We start from the raw sequence: 22,016 nt of genomic DNA, 5'->3' as shown, positions 1-22,016 counted from the left end.
ACACACACACACACGCATAGCTCTCCCTCACTCAGTCAGTCTCGCTGTAACCACGCTTGTGTTGAGATCAGCATTGTAGTTACAAAAATATTACATTTCCGTGAATGTATTATATCAAGCACAGTATGAATAGAATATCACTAATATAACAGTATTTTAACCGAAAACTACTAAAAAACGAGTAACATATCTTGAGCATCGGAAGGCTAGGTAAAGTCTTTTGTTTTCATGTAGTTTATCCTAATTTACATTGAAATGCATTACGTTTCAGCAAAACTACTATTTATTTCTGAGAATATGGAAATGTAATATTTTGCTGAAATGACGTACGTATTACAGTGGAAAGTGACGAAAGCAATGACTCGCTTTCTTTCGTTCAAAAGATGTTACCGTAATCGCTTTTCGAATGGTTTTCAGTTAAAAAACTGTTGTATTACAATAATATTCTATCCTAATTCACTTGTGATGCAACAGTTTTTTTAACTGAAAACCATTCGAAAAGCGATTACGGTAACATCTTTTGAACGAAAGAAAGCGAAAGTCATTGTTTTCGTCACGATTTCCACTTTCCACTAATACGTACGTCATTTCAGCAAAAATATTACATTTCCGTGAATGTAGTATATCAAGCACAGTATGAATATAATATCATTGTAATATAACAGTATTTTAACCGAAAACTATTAAAAAAACGAGTAACATCTCTTGAACATTGGAAGGTTAGGTAAAGTCTTTTGTTTTCGTCATGTATTTTATCCTATTTTACATTGAAATACATCACGTTTCAGCAAAACTACTATTTATTTCTGAGAATATATTCATTCAGGCACAGTTTAGGTAAAATATACATGTGCTGTAACATTTTTTTAATTGAAAACGATTCGAAAAACACGTACCCTCTAGCCCTGTTCAAGGAGAAGACTGGGAGGAGCTGTTTGGTGCTTAAGACGATGACAAGGAAAATGATTTTGATGGATTTTAATGAAAATATTCAGAAAGACCCTGGCACTGTCAAGGAAAGTGGCTGCTGAAGGCTTCCAGGACATGGCAGAGGACGAGATTAGGGAGCTAATTGAAGAGCACGACACTGAGCTGACCGAGGAGGATCTACAGGAGTTAGTAGACTCAGGCAAGGAAGAGGAAGCGAAAGGGAAAGAGGATGAGGAAGAGCACCAAGAAATAACGTTGGAGAAGTTGGGGGAGATGACCAGGAATATTGAGGCACTGAAAAACCTGGCCTATAGTATGGACCCCTCCATGGTGCGTGCCCTGAAATTCATGCGAGGGATGGATGACGTTTTCGCTCCATACAAAAACATCATGGAAGAAATGAAAGAAAGAGACGACAACTCCTCATCACCATGTTCTTTGATCACCGAAGGAGAGATTTAACACCATCAATCACTGGCGGCAGTGAGGAAGCAGCTGAATCCACCGTCGCCCCCACTTCACCACCCGTTATGGAATTGAGTGACGATGAGCCCGATGACCCCCGTCCTGTCGCCGAGGATAGGTACTGTACAGTAAAGTGAAATTTTTATCTCTTTTTTTTAATAGCTTTTCTTGCCATGTTTATTGTTTGTAAAAATGCACAGCACAGTACAGTTCAGTACTGTACATAGGAAGTGGAGGTGCAGTTATTCACAAAACATTTGTGTTCGTTGTCGGCAGTAGTGACGGGGAGGAGGCAGAGGGGGTGGAGGAGCAGAGGGAGCGAGTTGGGAGGAGTGGTGACCTTGGACGCGGGAGCAGGGACGAGTGGAGATGCCAGCCAGTACATTACGGGTGTATTAATTGTTTTTATAGCTATTTTTGCATTTTAATATTAAATATTGTACATTACGTTTCAACAAAACTACCATTTATTTCTGAGAACATGGAAATGTAATATTTTTGCTGAAATGATGTACGTATTACAGTGGAAAGTGGGATAAAATTGTGACGAAAGCAATGACTTTCTCTTTCTTTCGTTCAAAAGATGTTACCGTAATCGCTTTTCGAATGGTTTTCAGTTGTGGGATTATAAGGCTAATGATAGGATAGAATATTATTGTAATACAGTACGAGTACAACAGTTTTTTAACTGAAAACCATTCGAAAAGCGATTACGGTAAAATCTTTTGAATAACGAAAGAAAGCGAAAGTCATTGTTTTCGTCTTTCCACTGTAATATGTACGTCATTCCAGCAAAAATATTATATTTCCATATTTATTTCTGAGAATACCTATATTCATTCAGTCACAGTTAAGGTAAAATATACTTGTGATGTAATATTTTAATGAAAATACCAGGTATTTAGAAATACGGTATCGTAGTTTTCTTTTGTTTCAAATTTAATTAACAAAGATTGATGTTTCAAATGTAATGAACAAAAATTTATGTACAGTATCTATAAATAAACTTTAAAAAATGAATACTTTATGTTTTACATCGTCCTGTGCATACCATACCATGCATTTGGCTACTTTGGGCTTGCTATGATGACGCAAGAGATCTGCCCTAGCAACTGTACCGACACTCACAGCTGGTGGTGCGTCGTTTCCATTGTTTACTGGTAGTTACTGGTAAATATTTTTCAACCTAACGAAACTATTACCCGTTTAGAGGTCGACCCCCAATTTTTTGCCAAATAATTTGGTCTTAAAAACTTGAACTACACACAGGTATATACGGTAAATAAGGACATGGGGGGACCAGGTTTTTTTTTCGGGGGGGGAGGGGGCAGCCCATATACGCGGATTTTTAACATCCACGGGTATCTCTGTTACGTAACCCCAGCGTATGTTAAGGGCCGACTGTACAGTAGTGCGACTGGTGGAAGATGTACTGCTACTTGGGCACTTAGAGCTTGTGGTTGCATCATGCCTCCTTACTCTAACTTGCTTTTGTATACTGCAGCTACATGAGTCGCCTGAGACCAGCACTTTGTTACAAATGAAGGATTGATCTTGAAATCCTGTTTTCTCACTGAGTCAGGTTCAGGTGACATTGATTGTCTTGATCCCTCTGAGGTGGCAGAGTGGGTAGGAACTGATTCAGGTGATTAATCTTGCATTGTTCTTTGTGTTTAACTTAAACAGAAGAGGATTGAAGAGTGCACTTGTTTACCTGGTGTTGAAAACTTGCCCTCCTTCATCGAGGGAGAACGGCCATGAGCGTCTCTATTTGAGGTTTTCAGTGTTGTCGGGAAACTTGATTTAATTTTGTAATATTATTTGATTTTTAGACTCAAAGCACAAATTTTGAGTCCTGGAAAACTTGATTTGCAATCCTCTAGACTTGTTGACTCATTAAACAGGATTTCAGGATGAGTCACTTGAGGTGCACACCAAAACATGTCATACAAGACTGGTGAAAAACACTTCCAAGAGCAGACAGTATTCACAGCTTTTACTGTATATGTATGGTATGCCTCCGTTGATTAAATGTTGAAGTTAAAGATTGGTTTTGGCCATCTTTACCCAGGTTAGGATATACAGTAGTCATATTTACTTGAGAATTTGACAACAAATATTGATAGTCTCTCATAGTATAAGACAGGCGTGTGAGTATTACGAACCATCACATAAAATAATTTTATTATCTGCAACAAACATTTATTCATCTACTGAATGTCTGTTGTATAAAGGGACCTAATATCTCTGCTTAAACTGTTTAAGACAAGTTTTCACCCGGTCATCAGCAGGCACCCCTTCAGTGACCCAAACACATGAAACTTGTCAATAGCCAAGATTTAACTGTAAGTAACTGTAAGAGAACTTTACAGTCAAGATTCTTCAGTTTGTGATGGGCCGCTTGAGAGCATTCATTACCTGGTCGAAATGATATGTTCAAGTGGCATAATCAGGGCCGGGAGGTTCTTCCTCACCACTCCACACATTCTAAACTTGGCTCATAAATTATACCTGTTTTCAAGCCAGTAACGGAATGACTAGATGGGCGGTGATTCTAATTGACAAAGTTGAAGACCCATGTCCTCAAATGATTCAGGCAGAGGAACAGTTATTACTACACTACTGGCATTCAGTTGCATGTACAGGTAGTTCTGCTATAACGCGATAATTGTGTTCTTGTAAAATATCGTGTTATAGAAAATCGCGTAATAGAAATAACAGGGCTTATGGAGAAAATAGGGTTAGGTGCAGATTACTCGAAATCGAAAAAATTTAGTAGTTAGCCTAACACAAAGGATAGCACAGTCTAAATAAATGTTACATTCATATCTAATAATGAAATCATACAGTAAATTTAACACTTTACCTTGAAAAAATATGAATGTAACTTGATGGGGGAGAAGGGTGATTTTGAGGTTGATAACATCAAGCTTCTCTTCAAGTGTTATATCCTTTCTTTTACGATAATCACCGGGAATTCTATCATCAGAATGCTTTTTGGAGATATTCTTCTTTACCATATTCACAGTTAATACCACAAAATTGGAGAAATAGTAAGCAAAAATCGCGTTATAGCAAACAAGCGATCGAGTTATACAAATATTGTTCCGAATTCATAAATCGCGTTAGAGCAAATTCGCGTTATCAAAACACGCGTTATAGCAGAACTCACTGTAGTACAGTACAGTACAGTACTGCACATTGATGGGACGACAGTTGCATTACTGAACAGAGGAAATGTAAAGAAATTGGGGAAGGTTTGTAGCTTTATAACTGACTTGTTTAAACAAGAGTCTGAAGATGGTTCTGGAGTACAGTACAGTACAGTACTCTCAACCTCTACAGGTATTCATAGTACAATACTTGCCGACAATTACGCTTTTTCATTCTCTTGGTACAATTTGGCTCTCGCTTCAATCCAGCCAAAGATTTTATTAATCACACTTGTATGATGACACTTTGAATGATAGAAACTCTAAAAGACTTAATTATTAAGAAGCATATCATTTGTTAGTTCACATAATAGTGCATTATTAATATGTCTTGAATATTTTAGGTTGTGGCGTAATTGAGTTGGAAAACTGCTATTTCTTAAGACCTACAAAATGGATCATGTCAAGGTATGATTGGTGTGGCTTGGTTTAGCACTGAATCAGTAATTAATGCTTGTTGTTTCTCTAGTGAAAAGAGAAAGTATTTTAGTTGACAATAATCCAAGTTTTAATGGAATGAAACCTGCTTGTCTTTGGTTTGGCTCCAGTTTTCACAGGAATGAAACTCGTTTAACCCCAGTTTTAAAGGAGTAAACTTTGTTTTGCTTTGGTTGAAAGGAGTGTTAATGATTAACAGGTTTCCATTTTTACTTGGCAACCCATTTAATTATTGTATTCACTACTGACTAGTCTCATGTCAGAGCCTGATTATCTTTCTTTAAACATAATTGTCATATAAATAACCAATAAGGCAGTGTTTCTCTAACGCCACCATAAACAGTGACAAGATTATCACCAACTGGTAGATGGGAACACTACTTCTTGACCTGCTTCTCTCATTTCCATCATTGACTCATCTTTTTATTAATATCAAGTCCGCAGATACTTGGTAATCTGTCACATTTTCTCATTATTTTTGTAAAACTACATCAATTTCTCAATAACTTACTACAGTATTGTCTTTTTTCATGCTTCTCTGATTTCTTTAAAATGTAACAGTAACATTTAATGTTGCTCATTGAATTGATTTGCTTTATGTATTTAAAACAATACAGTAGTACTTTATCTTGTTTCTGACAATGCAAGCTTAGTGGAAGTAATTAATTTATCAAACTAGAACAAAATTCATCAAATGGGTAAATGATGTTAGGAATGCCTAAGTGTTTTATGATAATTAGCCAAGAATAATCCAGCTTTAAATATTAGTTGTCTTTTCCTTTGCTCTTCTCTTAAGAAGTGGAGAGAGACATTTTTGTATGCCACCTGCTGTTGTCTTGTGCCTCCACTATCTTACTTGGGTTAACACTAGAGACAAGGTGTATTATCAGTTAGTACAGTACCGGTGTACATGGTGTCTTGAGTAATGCATTTTATAAGATTGTGTACTTGAGGCACAATAGTACTGTACAATATAGTTATTAAGGTACAGTATTGTATTCAGAACACATGAGAGAAAGGTCATAGGCCATTAAACCAATTATATCTAGAGTATTAACCTAAAAAAATATAAATGGAAGAAACAAATAATACTGTAGTGACATCCGGCATGTTACATACTGTACTGCTATACTGTATTAGGTTTGAGAATGTGTGACAGACCACCAGCATTGAACTCGGTCTAAGTTAGTGTTATGACGTACATTAGTTAAAATAAACACTTGCTGCTGTAATTTCTGAGAGTTGTCAGTGTTCTCCTGCCACTGACATAATTCACTTAAGTTGTTGCTAAGTGATTGGAGATGAATAAGTTGAAGAGATGATGCTGTGTCATTACCACACGTTGAGAGGGAACTTTCTGTATGATGAGCAAAACTCTACATGTATTTGCATAGACTTGAACTAACCATATACAGTACAGTATAAAATTTACAGTACTGTAGTGTGTGAATAACATTTTCCTGTTTTAAGAGCTTTAAATATAACAGATAATCTTGCTAACTAAACCTTATATACGTATTATGCAGAATAATGTTATACTAATTAGGATTTTATTTAAGCTACTGGGCATTTGTTTATGAAGGGAAACCTCTATTTAATGGACTAATATATTGAGAGGAAAGTGTGTTATATTGGGGGTCTGTTTGATGTGGAAACCCCATCTCACAGATCATATGAAGAGATATGTCCATTATGTGGAGGTTTCACTATAATTCGAAATTTTTTTAAATACTGTACTGAATTTCATTAATTTTTAGTTTAACTTTGATTTATGTTAATTTACTGTTGCTACAATATATTGTTTAGAAACTTGTATTAGTACAGTGTTTGGTGATGCTTGTGATGTTGTCTTGCATTCATGGAGTGTATCCAGGCAGGGGACTTGAATTTAAAGGATAGTGAATCTGTCCTCATTAATTATGTATTGTACAGCTCTTCGTTACTTTCCATAATGCTTAACACTTCATGTGTAAAGTATGGTATGTAAATTAAGCGAAAGTAGTGCAAGGGAGAGTTGGTTATACAGTACTGGAATTTGTTTTGTACTGTTAATCTTGTTAATTGCAAAGAAAGTATGTTGTGGGGTCTAGGACAGTAAACAAACCCCTAACTGGCAACTGGGACCAATCTATGCCCATCACTCAACCATCTCCCCTAAAATGGAGGCTAGGAAACTGTTTATCTTTCTGAGACAAAAGGTCTAAAAATAGCTATGTCTTTTAAGTCTGTATAGACACCATACCAGTTTCAGCCACCATCTTCATTTCAAAGTCAATTTGCCATTTTGGATTCGGTCCCCAGCTGCCTACGTTTAAGAGCAGTCATCCCTCTCCAAGCTTTACCTGCTGAGTTGAGCAGTGTCATGGTGGGTAGTGGGAGGTTACTGCAGTTCTTGGTGTTATTGTGTCCCTGAGGTTAGGCTGAAAGTCCAGGTTGGGACATTGGCATTTGGACTAACCGTGACAACTATGACAATAGCTGCACCAGTCAAGCAGTACCTCAGGCCACACTATTTTGTAGTTTTGTTGTGATTTAGTGAGGCTGCAGAGAGCTGGCTTATGGTTTCAGAAAGCTGTGTACTGTACAGTGCTAGTATTGGTCCATGTGGGTGCAGCACAACATTGCCTGCATGTGATTTCACTCTTCCTGTAACCAAGAAGATATTATGTGTTTGTGTAATTTATTTGGTTAGATCATGATTACACCCTTGAGGAGGATCTGCAACAGGACCTGGATAGATCAAATCTCTTCAGTAAGTGGAATTTTGTTTACAGGGAAATTTAAATCTATTATTTACACTAACAGGTTATCCTTCCAGATACAACACCAGGCTTGGTTTAAAGTACAGTACAGTGTATTTGTTTGTACAGTACAGTACTTGGTATGCTCAAGTATGTACCAGTTTTTAGGTACAGTACTTATGTTTATACTTGAATTTCACAATAATCTGAACTTGTACTAAATGAAATGTTTCTGAAAAATTCAAGTACTGTACACTACAATATTTGATAATGAAAATCTAGGTTACTCAGGCCAATGTTTCCACTTACAAGGGAATTTCCATGAACTACGGTAAGTAAATTTAGTAGGTACGCAAAAGGATATTGTCGAGAAAATGATACATCTATGGAAATCAAAAGTTGGGAGTGAAATAAGGCCAATTTTATTTTATTTTTCGTCAAGGTGTATGGAATCAGGTAATGAAAACAGAAAAGAGAAACTGTAATAATTGTGGTCAAGTTCTTCCTGTCCATGAGGACAGTATAAAGTACACTATGGTGGAAGACTCGGCCATACAGAAAGAGGCACAGGCAGTAGTGTCTACAGTCAAATCCAGCATCAGTATAGCTTCAGGACATCTGGAGAAAGTCAGTGCATCCCACCAAACCTTTGGGAAGGAAGAGAAAGCTGGTGGAAGAATTTATTGGACCACTTAACACTGGAGACAGAAACAAGCTCTGTATTAATCCTAGACCAGATGACTCACCTGGTGAGAAACTGTCGTATGCCCTGAACCCCAAGGTGTGGAATATATCCCTGAAATTTGATTCAGGAATGTTAGAATACCCAAAACAGTATAACTCCCGTGGAAAAAAAGATTTTTGACCTTTTTGGAAAATTTACATTTACACATTCAACAATCGCCAGGTTTCATAGACCTGATCATCTGTTGACACACAGGTATGAATATCTAGTGGCACACCGTCTCCTCTTTGAAACCAGAGACCACTGATCTGCTCTCAGAAAATGTGGTCACAACATTCTCCTGTCACCAAACACTTTTTGCACAGTATATCTAATGACATAGTCACCCCCTTTAAAAAATAGGTCACTGGATTGTCTTAGGTTTTACAGTAATATAACCTGTTGGTCACCAAACTTATGGGTATGATCCAGTAGTGGTACTGAAGTTGTTTATTCACCTGACTGAAAAGCTGGTTGGTGTGACCTGTTTCTGGAGATTTTACAGTATATTTAGGCCACATGTTTTTTTTCAACTCAAATTCTATACTATATCTCCTTATAGTCACTATTCTTCACATACATGATCATCTAATAACATTTATGTACAGTAACCTGACTTGATGGGCATACAGTACTGTAGTGATAAATGGTCAGTCCTCTGAAGAACAGGGCACTGTGACTCTTTAATTAGGTCTCACCATGCTATAGTTACTAAACTTCATGTACAGTACACAGCAATAAATTTGTCACCTAAAATCTATTTAACAAAATTTAAGAGTACAGAATGATTTACTTTAATTTTCAACAAATTGAAAAAGTGAAAGTGGGTACCATGTGCATGATTGCTCATTAGGGACAGTGGATACAGCACATTGTATACGGAGTCTTCGGTACTGCCAAACCATAAATTACTTTTACCCCTTTGGTGTTGAACTATATAACACACCAGTTAAATTTTCCTTACTAAGCCCTGGCATCTGGGTTGACATAGATAGTCCTGCTGTCCTTATAGGGAGGTATGTGGAGCCGCCAGTGTCACTATTGCTGTCATAATGTAATATCCTTTTCTGTGTAAACCTAAAATGGTTAAGTTTATTGTTAATTAAAGAATATAGATTGGATGTAAACAGCATATCCTGAGAACATTGTGGACTTCTTACATTATCAGTTTGAGGAACATGTAGTACAGTATTTCAGTGTATGTTTATTATTATATCAGTACAGTACATGCAAACAATAACAGAGACGATGGCATTAATTGCTGTCATGACCTGACCTCGGTATGAAGACTTCTGAGACAACCAGAGCAGCTCTCCACAGGTGTGTACAAGTCCACAATAGTTCTGTGGTTTAAGTGTTCTTAAAACACTGGCGCATCACCACTGATGATCAGCCAAGGTAATGGAGACTGGAGGTACTTATACAAAATATTAATTAAATATAACTGATGATTGAATATTGTCTGCCTATCCAAGAAGTGAATAAAGACCGATCAGAAATACTGAAACAATACTGTAAATATAAAACATAATTTTAATTTCTTTGATTTTTCATCTTCAGAGAAACCAGAAGTACTAGTAAGCCTTGAAAACCTGCCTGGCAACTATAGATGCACAATACTGTTGCCAGGTCCTGAAATTTCATTCTGACTTTTTCCACTTCATTTCATGCCACTATAATCATACCAGTATTAATGTTTGTTTGTTAAACATTCACAAAGAATTTTGTATTTGTTGTTTAATAATGTGACCAATAGCAAAGATAAGTAAAAATTGACAATACTGTATAACAGAATTTATTACGAAGACAAACTTCACTCCTGAAATTTTTTTAATAAATTGATCTTGTGATTTTTTGGGTGTTGAATTTGCCTTATTTAGAATTGAACTCATTTTATGTTCTGAAATATGATTAGACTATTTTATCTAACAAGGATAAGGGAATTGATGTCTTAATCATGCCTACCAACCCTAATGAGAAGACAGGTGAGGTATTGTTAACTTTGAAATCCCTGACACCCAGGGATGAAAGTAATTAATGGTCTGGTTCATCAGCACAAGGAGGCAGCATGGCTGGTACTGCACTCAACCATTTTCACTTTACCAAGTTGTAAACTTAGGTACCCATTTACAGCTGAGTGAACTGGGGATTGAACCACTGACCCATGGAACAGGAGGCAAGTGTTGTATCCACTCAACTGCTGCACTACTCCTATATATTACATGAGAGTAAATGAGGAGAAATTGAAGTCCGGCAACTGGCTGAGTGACTGTGTGTGGCGGTGTGGGTGACAAGTCTACGTGTGTTTAAGATGATTGTTGGAGAAGGACGACAATGACAGCTTATTTGTAGACTTACCATAATAACATTGTGGGTGTTAGAGAATAAGTTAGTGTACAGGTTCAGTATATGAAGGAAATGATGATAACCAAACTTAACAAGTACAGTACTATGGTTTATTACATGCTTCCCTTGGTCACATGTTCATGATAGTATCCACTTCACTGTACTGTGTAATTATCCATTTTACAGAAGCCTCTTGGTCCCTGACTTCTCGGTTGACAGATACTTTGCTGTACAGTAATGACTTTGAAAATATAAATATATATATATTTTTACTGGTACCAACATTTTGGGTTTTGTGTGGTATTAAAGCAGAACATAGTTACCAGGCATTATGGATTTCATCAACTATGGTACGGTATCTAGTCACCTCTCTTAACACACAAGATCGCTCATCACTGACTGTTGTACAATAATGCATCATGTTAGTCACCAAATTTCATGTGAAGGAAATGCATCCATGGCCAAGATTTATTGTCTTCAGATAACTCTTATTAGAGAATATAACAGAAGAGTATTTTTTAGATACATTTTATTTATCCAGGCCTCACTATACAGGAGGGTACTGGATGAATACATACTTCTTCCAAAATCATTGTACAATATTAAATAGTGCTTCATTCCCCTGGTGCAGGCCATCCCCCTGGTGGTGGGGCTGGTGATAGTGGTGGGTACAGCTGTTCTTACCAAACTCTACCTCTCCAAAAAGCGAGGTCCTCCTCGTACCCTCCAGGACCCTGGTGTCAAGTACCCACTAGAGCTGACTGAACGAGAAGAGATATCCCACGACACAAGGCGCTTCCGCTTCAAGCTGCCATCTCCTGACCATATTTTAGGTAAACTTTGTATTTTATATTTTTTATACTGTAGTATATGTATGTGTAAATGGACAGGTTGCCCATCTTTTTCTCTTCTTTTATCTTATTGCCATAGAATAGATCCTCCTCCAGCCATTCTTACAACATAATCACACCGCCACAGTTCTCTGGCTCTTACTTAAGGATCTTTCCGGCCACAAAGTTTTATAGTGACATTATTTTTTTAATCCTGTTTTCTCCCTTGGCACAAGTTTTAAGACAGTCCATCATATAGGATTAGGATCTCCTAGCCATTTAAGTACTCATAACTGTTCCAGCAAGCTTGACCATAATTATTTCCCATTTATTTCATCTTTTTATTACTTGTTAGGGTGAGGGAGCAAATCATCTTCCAAGAGCTGGTCACATCCCTCTCCCCAGACATGAGATTGGTCACCCCTTGTTCTTGTGTTCGGTCGTCTCATAAGAAAATTGGTGATTGAAATAATGATGAGGGAAGGAACTTATATGGAGTGTGTGTGGTGAGGCCGAGTGTTCTAGTTTTTATCTCTCCTTCCCCTCCCCGTTTTTCTCATTCTTTCTGCCCACAGTTATATTTTCCAAGATAACGATCATGAACTGTTTCCATTGTTCATCTACCTCTTCTCCTTTCAACTCTCTCTTTTTCACTTTCCATGTTCTACCTTGACTCAATCTCTTCTTTTAAGTCTTTAAGTTAAACTATCTTTACTTATATCCTCACATTTTATAACCTTCTTCCCACTTTGAATCTTGGTCTGTACAGTCACCTACACTTACACCTGGTACAGTGGCTATCACATTTTGTGAGATGTGGCAGCTCTGTGGAATGCTTTTCTAACATCCTTAGTCTGGCTACTATTGTGAGGTTCCTTAGGGGTTATTCCAGGAGTTTTAATACCATGTAAAATGGACACATTCCATGTACGATCTCTTTAATTCCATTCCTTTTTACCTCTACATTTTCTCTACATTCTCCTCCACTACCCCATTCCCCCCAACATCACCTCATTATCTGTCATACTGAAAATATCAGTGCAGTTAATCAGGTCGTCTCAGAACCTCTCTCTCGTCCATCTTAGTGTATTTGTTCTCCCTACAACCCGCCCTTCATTCACTAATAGTTTGTCTCGTCCATAATACTTTAGGACTGACTCTGTTATGTTCTATCATACAGCAAGAGTTCCATCATTCAGAAACACCGGGACACCATCTGGTCTCATGTTTGGTGATACTCTGTACTGTACTTTGCTCCCATAACACTTACCAACTCCTGTGCTCTTCAACTTGGCTCTATACAAAATAGGGACATCCGGGTTTCTTCCCGTCGCCACAGTTTGATCCCAATTTTTTGTTTTGATGTAATGAGTTTCAAACACCTCATTATTGTTGGGGATTCTTTTTTCCCTTTTTTTTTTAAATAACTACAAAAATATGAGATAACTAGGAGGGGAGGGAGAGGCTGTGTTATTATTCATTATATGTATAGCTAATGTGGGGGCCGAGTGTGGAAGAGGAGCATCAGTGATAAGGCAGTTGGAGGGATAGAATGATAGCAGATGAGGAGCAGAGTTGTGTTTGATTATGGTCTTCCTGTGCCCTAGTGGGAAGAACTTGGCATGAAGGAATAAAAGTTATATCTATTATACTACATTGAGTAAAATATAGACTTTTATAGATTTATTTTTTACTTTGAACTCACTCAGGCTTGCCCATTGGTCAGCACATCTACCTCTCAGCCCGCGTCGACGGCCAGCTGGTGGTGCGTCCATACACTCCAGTCTCTAGTGATGAGGACAAGGGACACATGGATCTTGTTGTGAAGGTAAACCAACTTAAATTTTGATTACCTTTAGCTACATAATGGATAATCAGTTCTCACAACCACATAAATGCTGTCCAATGTGTAGCACTGTTGTGAAAACTTTAAAGGATGCATAAACGAATTTCAGTTAACACGTGAACCTCAGGTAATGCATCGCTGACCTTCAAATGATATATTAATTTACAGCATGCCCTCAAATTTGGCAAGGGTTAGGTTCTCAAAATGCCCACCAATAGCCAAATCCGCGAATAACATATTTACGCATGTGCAAAGAAATACTGTATATATTTGTGTTTGTCCTTAGGACGATTATTTCTTTTACCTGTATTGTATATATGTGTGTGTGTGTGTGTGTGTGTGTGTGTGTGTGTGTGTGTGTGTGTGCGGCAGTGCAAGTGCGTCTCGGCGACCTAAGGTCAACTTTTCTCAGGATCCAGGTACAGTAGTGACCTTAGGTGACACATCTCTCCCACCTGAACCCAAACTTGAGTAAAAATTTGAGACCACAGATGTCCAAGGCTTAAGACCAAAGCACCTGAGACCTAGTGTTGCAAATTAGAGGCATTTTTTATACTAAAATTAGAGTCCAGTTACTATATGCCAAATTGAATAGGCTCACATTTCTTTTGTCTAAGAACTCTGTGCAAGATATTCCATCAATCTAGTACAAGAATGTGTGTTGCTGTCTTTTGGACGATAACTTACATTTCTGCTGCATTCTGGCGACAAAAACAAAACACCCTCTTGGTCCCAAGAACATGCTGATGAGGAAAAGTTTCACACCTTTCCTCTGTTGGGTGAAAAAATTCCTTTAAGGGAACTCCTGGATGAAGTAAATCAACAATGAAGACTAAATCACATGGCACACAATCTTCCCACCACTTGTGTTCCACCTGAGAAATCGTCTCTTGGGAGGCTCAGAAAGACCTCTGAGGCCACTGACATGCTTATGAGATAAGTAGTGGTGAGGACTCCAACAATGTCTGTACAGGAGCAGAAATAAACAAGACCTCAACCTCCTTCAAGATGTGTCGGAACGAACCGTTCACCACCGACTAAAAAAGGAACTGAACATGTTATTTCATGCCACCAAAAATAAGCTGTCCTCAAGAAGCAATGCAAAAATATTCAAGTGCTAGAGGAGCTTGGAAGCTCAGTGCGCCTGACAGAGAATGCATGGTACGAGATGGAACACAAACTGTCAACAGAGCATCAGTACCTCACCTTCAGGAGGAGGTCAAGTAGATCAGGATAATGGAGATGGGTTTTGATTTGTTTCCAAGCACCTACTGGATCCACGCCAAATCAACTTCATCTGGTGTTAAAATCAAAGGAAAATGTGAACAAATATTAGATATGGAAATAAAAGTTTGTACTGGTATGTTATATTCATCCTGGATTTGTTTTTTGCTGGAATTCATGCCAAAAAAGGGTTATAAAGCTCAGTATTTTTTTGGCAGACACATTAAGGTCTCCATAATCCAAGTTGCTTTCGACAAATTGTGTTTGGATTCTGGAGGCCCATAAGAGGTACAGTGTCAAGGAACAATGCAATAAACAATGAGTTATATTCTTGAAAATAACTAAATTACCTGGTAAGTACAGCACAGTTTAGTGCCGAAGTCCTAGAACATTTCCCTAAAGAAACTTTTTACCATAAATTTCCTATAATAATGGTAGACTGTGAAATATGAACACAGGAACTTAAATTAGTGAACAGATACCATACAGAAGGTATATTATGTACACAAGAGACAAAGGAACTGTTATTTTAGACGTGAAAGTATGGCTGTGTTGAGTTATTTTGACGGGGAATGAGCTGTAGGTATCAACAAAGTCCTAGGCTCAGCGATTAACATAATTTCTTGATGTTTTCATATTTTTTCATCTGATTTTTTTCCCCGTTCAAAAGAAAAGCACAATGTTTTATTTGAAGTACGGTACTGGTAAATCTCGACGTTTCTCAGTGTTTGACATAATCCCCCCCACCAAAAAAAGAAGCTTCATTTAAATTAACTCGACGGTTATCTACAATTATTATTATTTTACCATTTACAGGAAATAAATTCTATACAGTATTCAAAGTTTCATGTGTTTTTATATGCAGTGCAGAACACAACCAAATATGAAAGAAAAATGTCATAAAAAATAACCCCCCAGGAGTGTTAACACCTACTGAGCATTAATAAGGTTCTCGGGCCACAGTAACAGCCCAACTGAGATACATTCCTGAATATTCTCCCCTTTATCTTTTTCTCCTTTTTTATCAATAACACTTAATAATTTTGCCTCCCAAATGATTCCTACCAACTCTACATTAAGCAGACATGTATTGAGATATCTTGGTTCCTTACCTTAAATTATTGTATCCACTTGCATAATGAAATTGAGGAGTACAGTACCCAGTAGTTACAGATGGAAAGATAAATTATTGCTAAGAAGGGCAGCTCTCAGCGGGGACTATTATGGTGATCATTTTTTCCTCAAAAGCTCCGTCTCTCTTGCTCTCCTTTCTCCTTTTTTGCTTGTAGTACTGGAGGGTGCAAGAAAAACTGTAAACACTCGTTGTCAAGCGATGAATACAGTTCTGTAGTTCCTTTTCTGTTTAGTTAAATTTTTTCTGGGGTTACACCTTGTAGTAAAGGAGTTTGATCTCGAAGTACAGAAAATGGGAATAATTTAGGGAACCTTGAAATAACAAAAGGGAAGTCTTGAATCACAATATATCGAGGACCTGCTGTGTAGGGGGGGGGGTGGTACATGCTTGTGTGTGTATACTTACTTTTATTTAATTCTTTCTGGTTATTAAGAAGGATAAATAATCAGTCTGGACAGATGTATGTCTTCAGTTGTCATGATTACTGTAATTATTATCAATTCATGCTAAGTGCTGTTGATGCCCTACAGTCTACACAGTATCGGGCCAAGGGGACATTCCAAAGGTACTCAAACTATCCAACCAGGAGCGAACTCGTACCAATTGTTATAAATTAGACAAATTTAGATTTAGGTGCATAAGTGGGTAAACATTGGTTTGGAAATAGAGTAGTGGATCAATGGAACAAGTTACCAAACCTCATCATTAACTCAAATATGCTGGATAACTTCAAACATAGGTTGGGTGGATATATGAGCAAAAGTGGTCGGGTGTAAATAGGACTGCCCAGTATGGGCCAATAGGCCCGCTGCAGTTTCCTCCATTCTTATGTTCTAATATTATATAGTTTGTTTGTAGTGTCTGCCATCTAATTCCATTTTATTATTACTAGATACATATTGTCTCTTTGTGGATAAAGTGCAGCACTTGAGTTACAAAGAGTTGAATCTGGATTATTGAGAGGTCCCTAGTACTCAAATAAGCCCCAAGACCTAGTGAGTTAATCTATTCATACAAAATATAAATGGCAAGTTCAGATAAGCTTCCACAGCAGTTATTACTCTACGAATGTGACTGATGGACACCAACTCTGTCTCCCTGCGGCCATGTAACCTCCTCTGTTATTGGATGGTAATTATTTTAACTGTCATATTCATTTCTTAGAAGCTTGTACAGTACAGTATATAGTTTCCTTCATTTTTTCTTCATATATTAAATGTAAACTGTCAGTAGTCTGATCGTTAATTTTGTAGGCACATATAATTGGTACTGTATTAATGATAAATTAGTTACTCTTATCTTAGGTTTGTCAATTTGTACAGAATAATAAATGTGATGTACAGTATCTTCCCTTTATACCTGTACAGTAATAGAAAAGGAATGTAATGTGTCTGTATCCTCTGCTGCACATCATAGCTGTGAGACCTGTACTGTAACCCAATGCATCTTACCAGCATACTTACTTGTGCACCTGTCTTGTATAGTATCACTTTTCCTAACCACACAAATTATACCCAACAGACTGTGATTTTATCCAATAATATAACTACTTCCCCAAAATTACACATAATTAGTTTACAAAAAGACTCGCCACGCACACGAGTATCAAGACCCGATAGCGAGAGTATTATTTTAGAGGTGAGCCCAGATATTAATAAGTCACTTGAGCTTAAAGGAACAGAAGTTGACAGAGAGAACATGTACACACTTTTCTACATGTCATTATTACCATAACTTATGTAATTCTTGTGATGGTGGGTACTGTAGTCTTGTGGTGGAGTCTTGTGGTGGTGGGTACTGTAGTCTTGTGGTGGTGGGTACTGTAGTCTTGTGATGGTGGGTACTGTAGTCTTGTGATGGTGGGTACTGTAGTCTTGTGGTGGAGTCTTGTGGTGGTGGGTACTGTAGTCTTGTGGTGGTGGGTACTGTAGTCTTGTGATGGTGGGTACTGTAGTCTTGTGGTGGTGGGTACTGTAGTCTTGTGGTGGTGGGTAGTCAGTTGATAAATAGGCATGAAATGATAAACATCCCTTTCAGTTGTACATGAGTTTATAATGTATACCATTTCATGTATTTTGTTATGTATTTCATGTATTTTTAAATGTTTCCCGTGGGGTTAATATAAAAGTGTTTGAGGACGACTGTTTTTACAAGAATTATCAAATTAACCTGAAATATTGAGTTATGAACATTGAATTAGTGTTTTGAGTGGTATAGGGTGGGAGGTCGGTGCAGTTACCGACTTGCACTGTTACCACCTTACACAGTTATGGCCCACAGTGAGGTGACATTCACACCATTTGTTTGATTAATACAGTTTCATTGAATAAAGTAAAGTATTTGTGGAGTTTCTTGTATATAGTGAGGTCTTGTTTTGAGTATACAGTATAACCTGAAAAATACACCTCAGTTGGTATACATGTACAAGAACTACTGTAATTGTGTTGATGTTTGGCTCATTGTTGCCAACTTACTGTGCTAGATGGCTGCTGATACGTGCTGCTAAGTCTTAGGTGATCACAGCTAGTCTTACTTAGTGACCACATGACTGCCCGAAGAAGGGTACAGGACGGTGAATATTATGGTATGTTAGAATTCTTAATCCACCCAGTCTCAGTGTTACAGTTCATCAGTGCACAGTTTTTATATTTACATTAAAGCTTTACTGCTTTAATACAGTACAGTACTGTTTTAAACCCGGCTGGCACATGACATCCACTAAACAGGCCTGGTAGGATGTCAGAGATGGCCGTCAAAATGAAATAGTTTGAACTATTCTTTGGGGTGCAGTACTGTATGGCAAATTTTACTTATATTTGAACAATTCTATGCTGCCTGTAGTTTAAGGTTAAACTGCACTGTACTAGTAGGGAGGAGATAACAGCAAAAGCTTTGTTATACAGTATTGGAGTTTGTGCTGTTCCAGACCATTATTGTCCAATAATGAAGCAGGTAAAAGAACCAACTAGTCACTGTACTGTGTATGAAAGTATAACAAAAATGCACACAGCAGAAACAACAAACTGCACTTGTTGGCCATGAGCGATCCTCTGAGGTAAACATCACCAATGATAGGCTTGAATGCTGATTCTCTAGGTTCTTATGATGAATATTTCTTGTACTGAAGATGTAACAATGTATTAATACCAAAATTACATGTAGAGACTATCTTAACTAGATAACACTAATTAAGAAGGTAGCATTAATATTTGGAGCCTTGAGAAAGATCCTCCTGCACAACACAGACTCTCTTCTCCTCCATCAGTGAGAGGGTGAGCTGTGATGAAGTGAGCACCAAACTCTATCTCTCTACTCTGCTTTGTTTTCTGCTGCTTCACTACAGGTTATTTCTTTATGGCCTTCAGTCCTCACTAATGACACTTGACGTACAGTACTATGACGCGACAGAGGTATGGTTTTTTTATCCTTGGTTTATCATCACTTCTTCTTATCCTTTATCTGGCACCTTTTGACCTTGCCTTGTTTCCTCCTCGGCTCACTCTCCCATCATGTGGCATCATTGCACCTCATCCTTGCCTTACAATCCACTCACCCTTGACAAATTCTCCTTTTGATTTTATTTTGGCTGAGGTGATGAACAACCTAATTTGTTATTTATTATTTTTATATCAACAGGTCTACTTCAAGAATGTCCATCCCAAATTTCCCGATGGTGGTAAGATGAGCCAACACTTGGAGGCAATGAAGATAGGGGAGACAATTGATGTACGTGGACCTTCAGGCCTGCTGGAGTACCGAGGACGTGGCGTGTTTGCCATAAAACCAGACAAGAAGTCGCCACCGAATTTGATCACAAGCAAAAAAGTCAATATGATTGCTGGTAAGACTGTTAATCACTGTAGTATGTTGGAGTAACTTGCTACTATGTACAGTAGCTACTTCTCTCGTATCACAAATTATCAGCCTCTACCACCTACCGGTTTCTCTTCTCTTTTCTTCCTTTTATCTTAATCTCTGTGTTCTTCTTCCCCCTTTCACCTCCATCTTATTCTCAGTCTTCCTTTTCTCTGTTTCTTTATTATTTTGTTCATTTCTCCTTATTCACCCTATTAATTTAGGAAGGCAAGACTATAGCATAAGAAACATCAAAAGTGTGTAAAAAGAGAGCGAGGAAGAGGCATCAGTACAGTATACAGGTATTCTTAACATGATAGCTATACAGTGAACCCTCAAAGGTCCGGGCTAAAAGGGGGGGACCATCTGTCCGGAAAAGCCGATTGTCCGAATTTTCCGGCGAATAATAAATTATATAAGAAACGCCAAAAATACAGTACTAATGTAGTGATAAACAAATTACTGTATATAAACCATGTATTTACCTATGATAACATAATAAGAAACATTGTATCATTACTAGAGTCAATGAAATAATATTGCCACAAACAACAATTGTCAACTCTGTTTCCCACCTCCTCGGGCACCTGTGTCCAAGCAACTGACGGGTCAAGCAGCGCCCACTGACCTAAAATGTTCTTTGCTCTGGTTTGGGGATGTTTCTTCGGCAAACTTCTAGGAAGCTTCTTAGCCCAGAACCCCCAAAATTTTTGTCCGGATCTTCCGAAATCCGGATTTCCTGGGTCCGGATCTTTCAGGGTTTACCGTGTTTTTAAAAAGTATCATGCTAACCAAAGACAAGTAAATTGAAAATACTAATCCTATAGGCAAACATGTGATAGGTAAGAGAGAGAAAGATATTCGTATATGTAAACAAATAGTTACACTTTATATCATCCACACAGTAATGTATGTATGCTTAAGGTAAATGAAATAAAATGAAAAATAATTCTAATGCAGCCAAAGCTAATAATCAAACATCTTGGGACCAGATAGAACTTTAAAGGACCAGATAGAACTTTAAAACTTCAGTACTTTTGAGTAGTAAATGCATCCTTATAGCCTCATGTTGGACTGTTCTGTTGGATAATTAGAAGTTCTCTGTACTGTACTGTTTTGTCATCCTCTCCCAGTTTATGTGAAGAAAACTGGAGATGAAGGAATTTTATGGGAACAATATTTCAAATTGTAGCAAGTACAGTATGGCAGAATATTAGATAAGGTAGTGCCTCATCTACAGTGTTTAATGGACATACTGGATAGAACAGCAACCTGTGGCATAGGTAAATGTGGTATGTTGAATGTAAATGTAGTTCTGCTGAGTACAGTTTCAGGAAATGCTGACTGTTTTTGGTGTTTGCAGGTGGTACAGGGATCACCCCCATGCTTCAGTTGATGCGTCAGGTGGCCCGTGATGAGGGAGACAAGACACAGTTGGCTCTCATTTTTGCCAACCAAACTGAGGCTGACATCCTACTGAGACATGAGCTGGAGGAAGTACTAGCTCAGCACCCAGACAAATTCAAGCTCTGGTACACTGTGGATCGTCCAGAAGAAGGTGGGATTAATGATTTAGTTCAGTAAAATGTTCTTACATATGTTTCTCAGGTGAGCTTTTGGAGTTATTAAATGAACTATACTGTGTCCTTCACTGATCTGGATTTACAGTTTCCATATTTTAATGTAGTTTAGATGAGAGAAGACTTTTATCTTCTGAGGGGTAACTGTACTATATTGTGCATGTTTCTGGGAAATGTATTTTTATGCCCCTGCAAGAGAGGGCATGCAGCATTACTTCTGTTTATGGTCATACAAGAATATAATAATGAATCATTAATAAAATTCTTGTTCTTTTCATAAGAAAATTATATAATTTTATCCATTTTTTAAAACCCTCATCTTTCCCCGTCAGAGCAAATAGTCTGAGTCAAAAGTTTGCCGTCATTTAAGGGTTAAGATAGTACATACTACAACCAGTAAACAGGATAGAACAGGACTTACTGTCTGTCTTGGTCACTACCGCTCATGGGTGACAAGCACAGGAAGATGTGTTGCCATTATCACCATTTATTGTGGGTTTTCTTTGTCTTCCATAATTAGTTTGTACAGATTTTTGAGATGATATTTAATAGTTTTTCAAAAGAGTAAATGTTTAAGTCTGGCTTGAAGATGGTAATTAGAATAAGACACAACCCTAAAGTCCCAAGGGCATTGTATTTGGGTCTTTGTACTGTACAATATTTTACTCTGGGACCCAGTGTGTCAAATGG

General features: G+C 37.7%; 1 protein-coding gene across 2 annotated transcripts in view; it reads left to right on the top strand.

Moving 5' to 3' along the window:
• The window catches only part of LOC121860125 (NADH-cytochrome b5 reductase 2-like), a 30,534-nt gene that overhangs the window by 3,718 nt on the left and 4,800 nt on the right, over window positions 1-22,016 (top strand). The window contains exons 2-6 of one of the 2 annotated variants that reach the window (XM_042357159.1): window positions 4,952-5,015; window positions 11,488-11,689; window positions 13,396-13,514; window positions 19,528-19,732; window positions 21,110-21,304. In XM_042357159.1, the coding sequence (XP_042213093.1) occupies window positions 5,001-5,015; window positions 11,488-11,689; window positions 13,396-13,514; window positions 19,528-19,732; window positions 21,110-21,304 (736 nt within the window). In that variant the 5' untranslated portion in view covers window positions 4,952-5,000. The remainder of the gene's footprint in view (window positions 1-4,951; window positions 5,016-11,487; window positions 11,690-13,395; window positions 13,515-19,527; window positions 19,733-21,109; window positions 21,305-22,016) is intronic. The other variant, XM_042357158.1, reaches the window with a different exon arrangement.

This window comes from Homarus americanus, unplaced genomic scaffold (assembly GCF_018991925.1).
Source record: "Homarus americanus isolate GMGI-L3 unplaced genomic scaffold, GMGI_Hamer_2.0 scaffold5831, whole genome shotgun sequence".
Lineage (NCBI taxonomy): Eukaryota > Metazoa > Arthropoda > Malacostraca > Decapoda > Nephropidae > Homarus > Homarus americanus.
The sequence above is the reverse complement of the archived record's forward strand: the minus strand, read 5'-3'. Positions and strand labels throughout refer to the sequence as shown.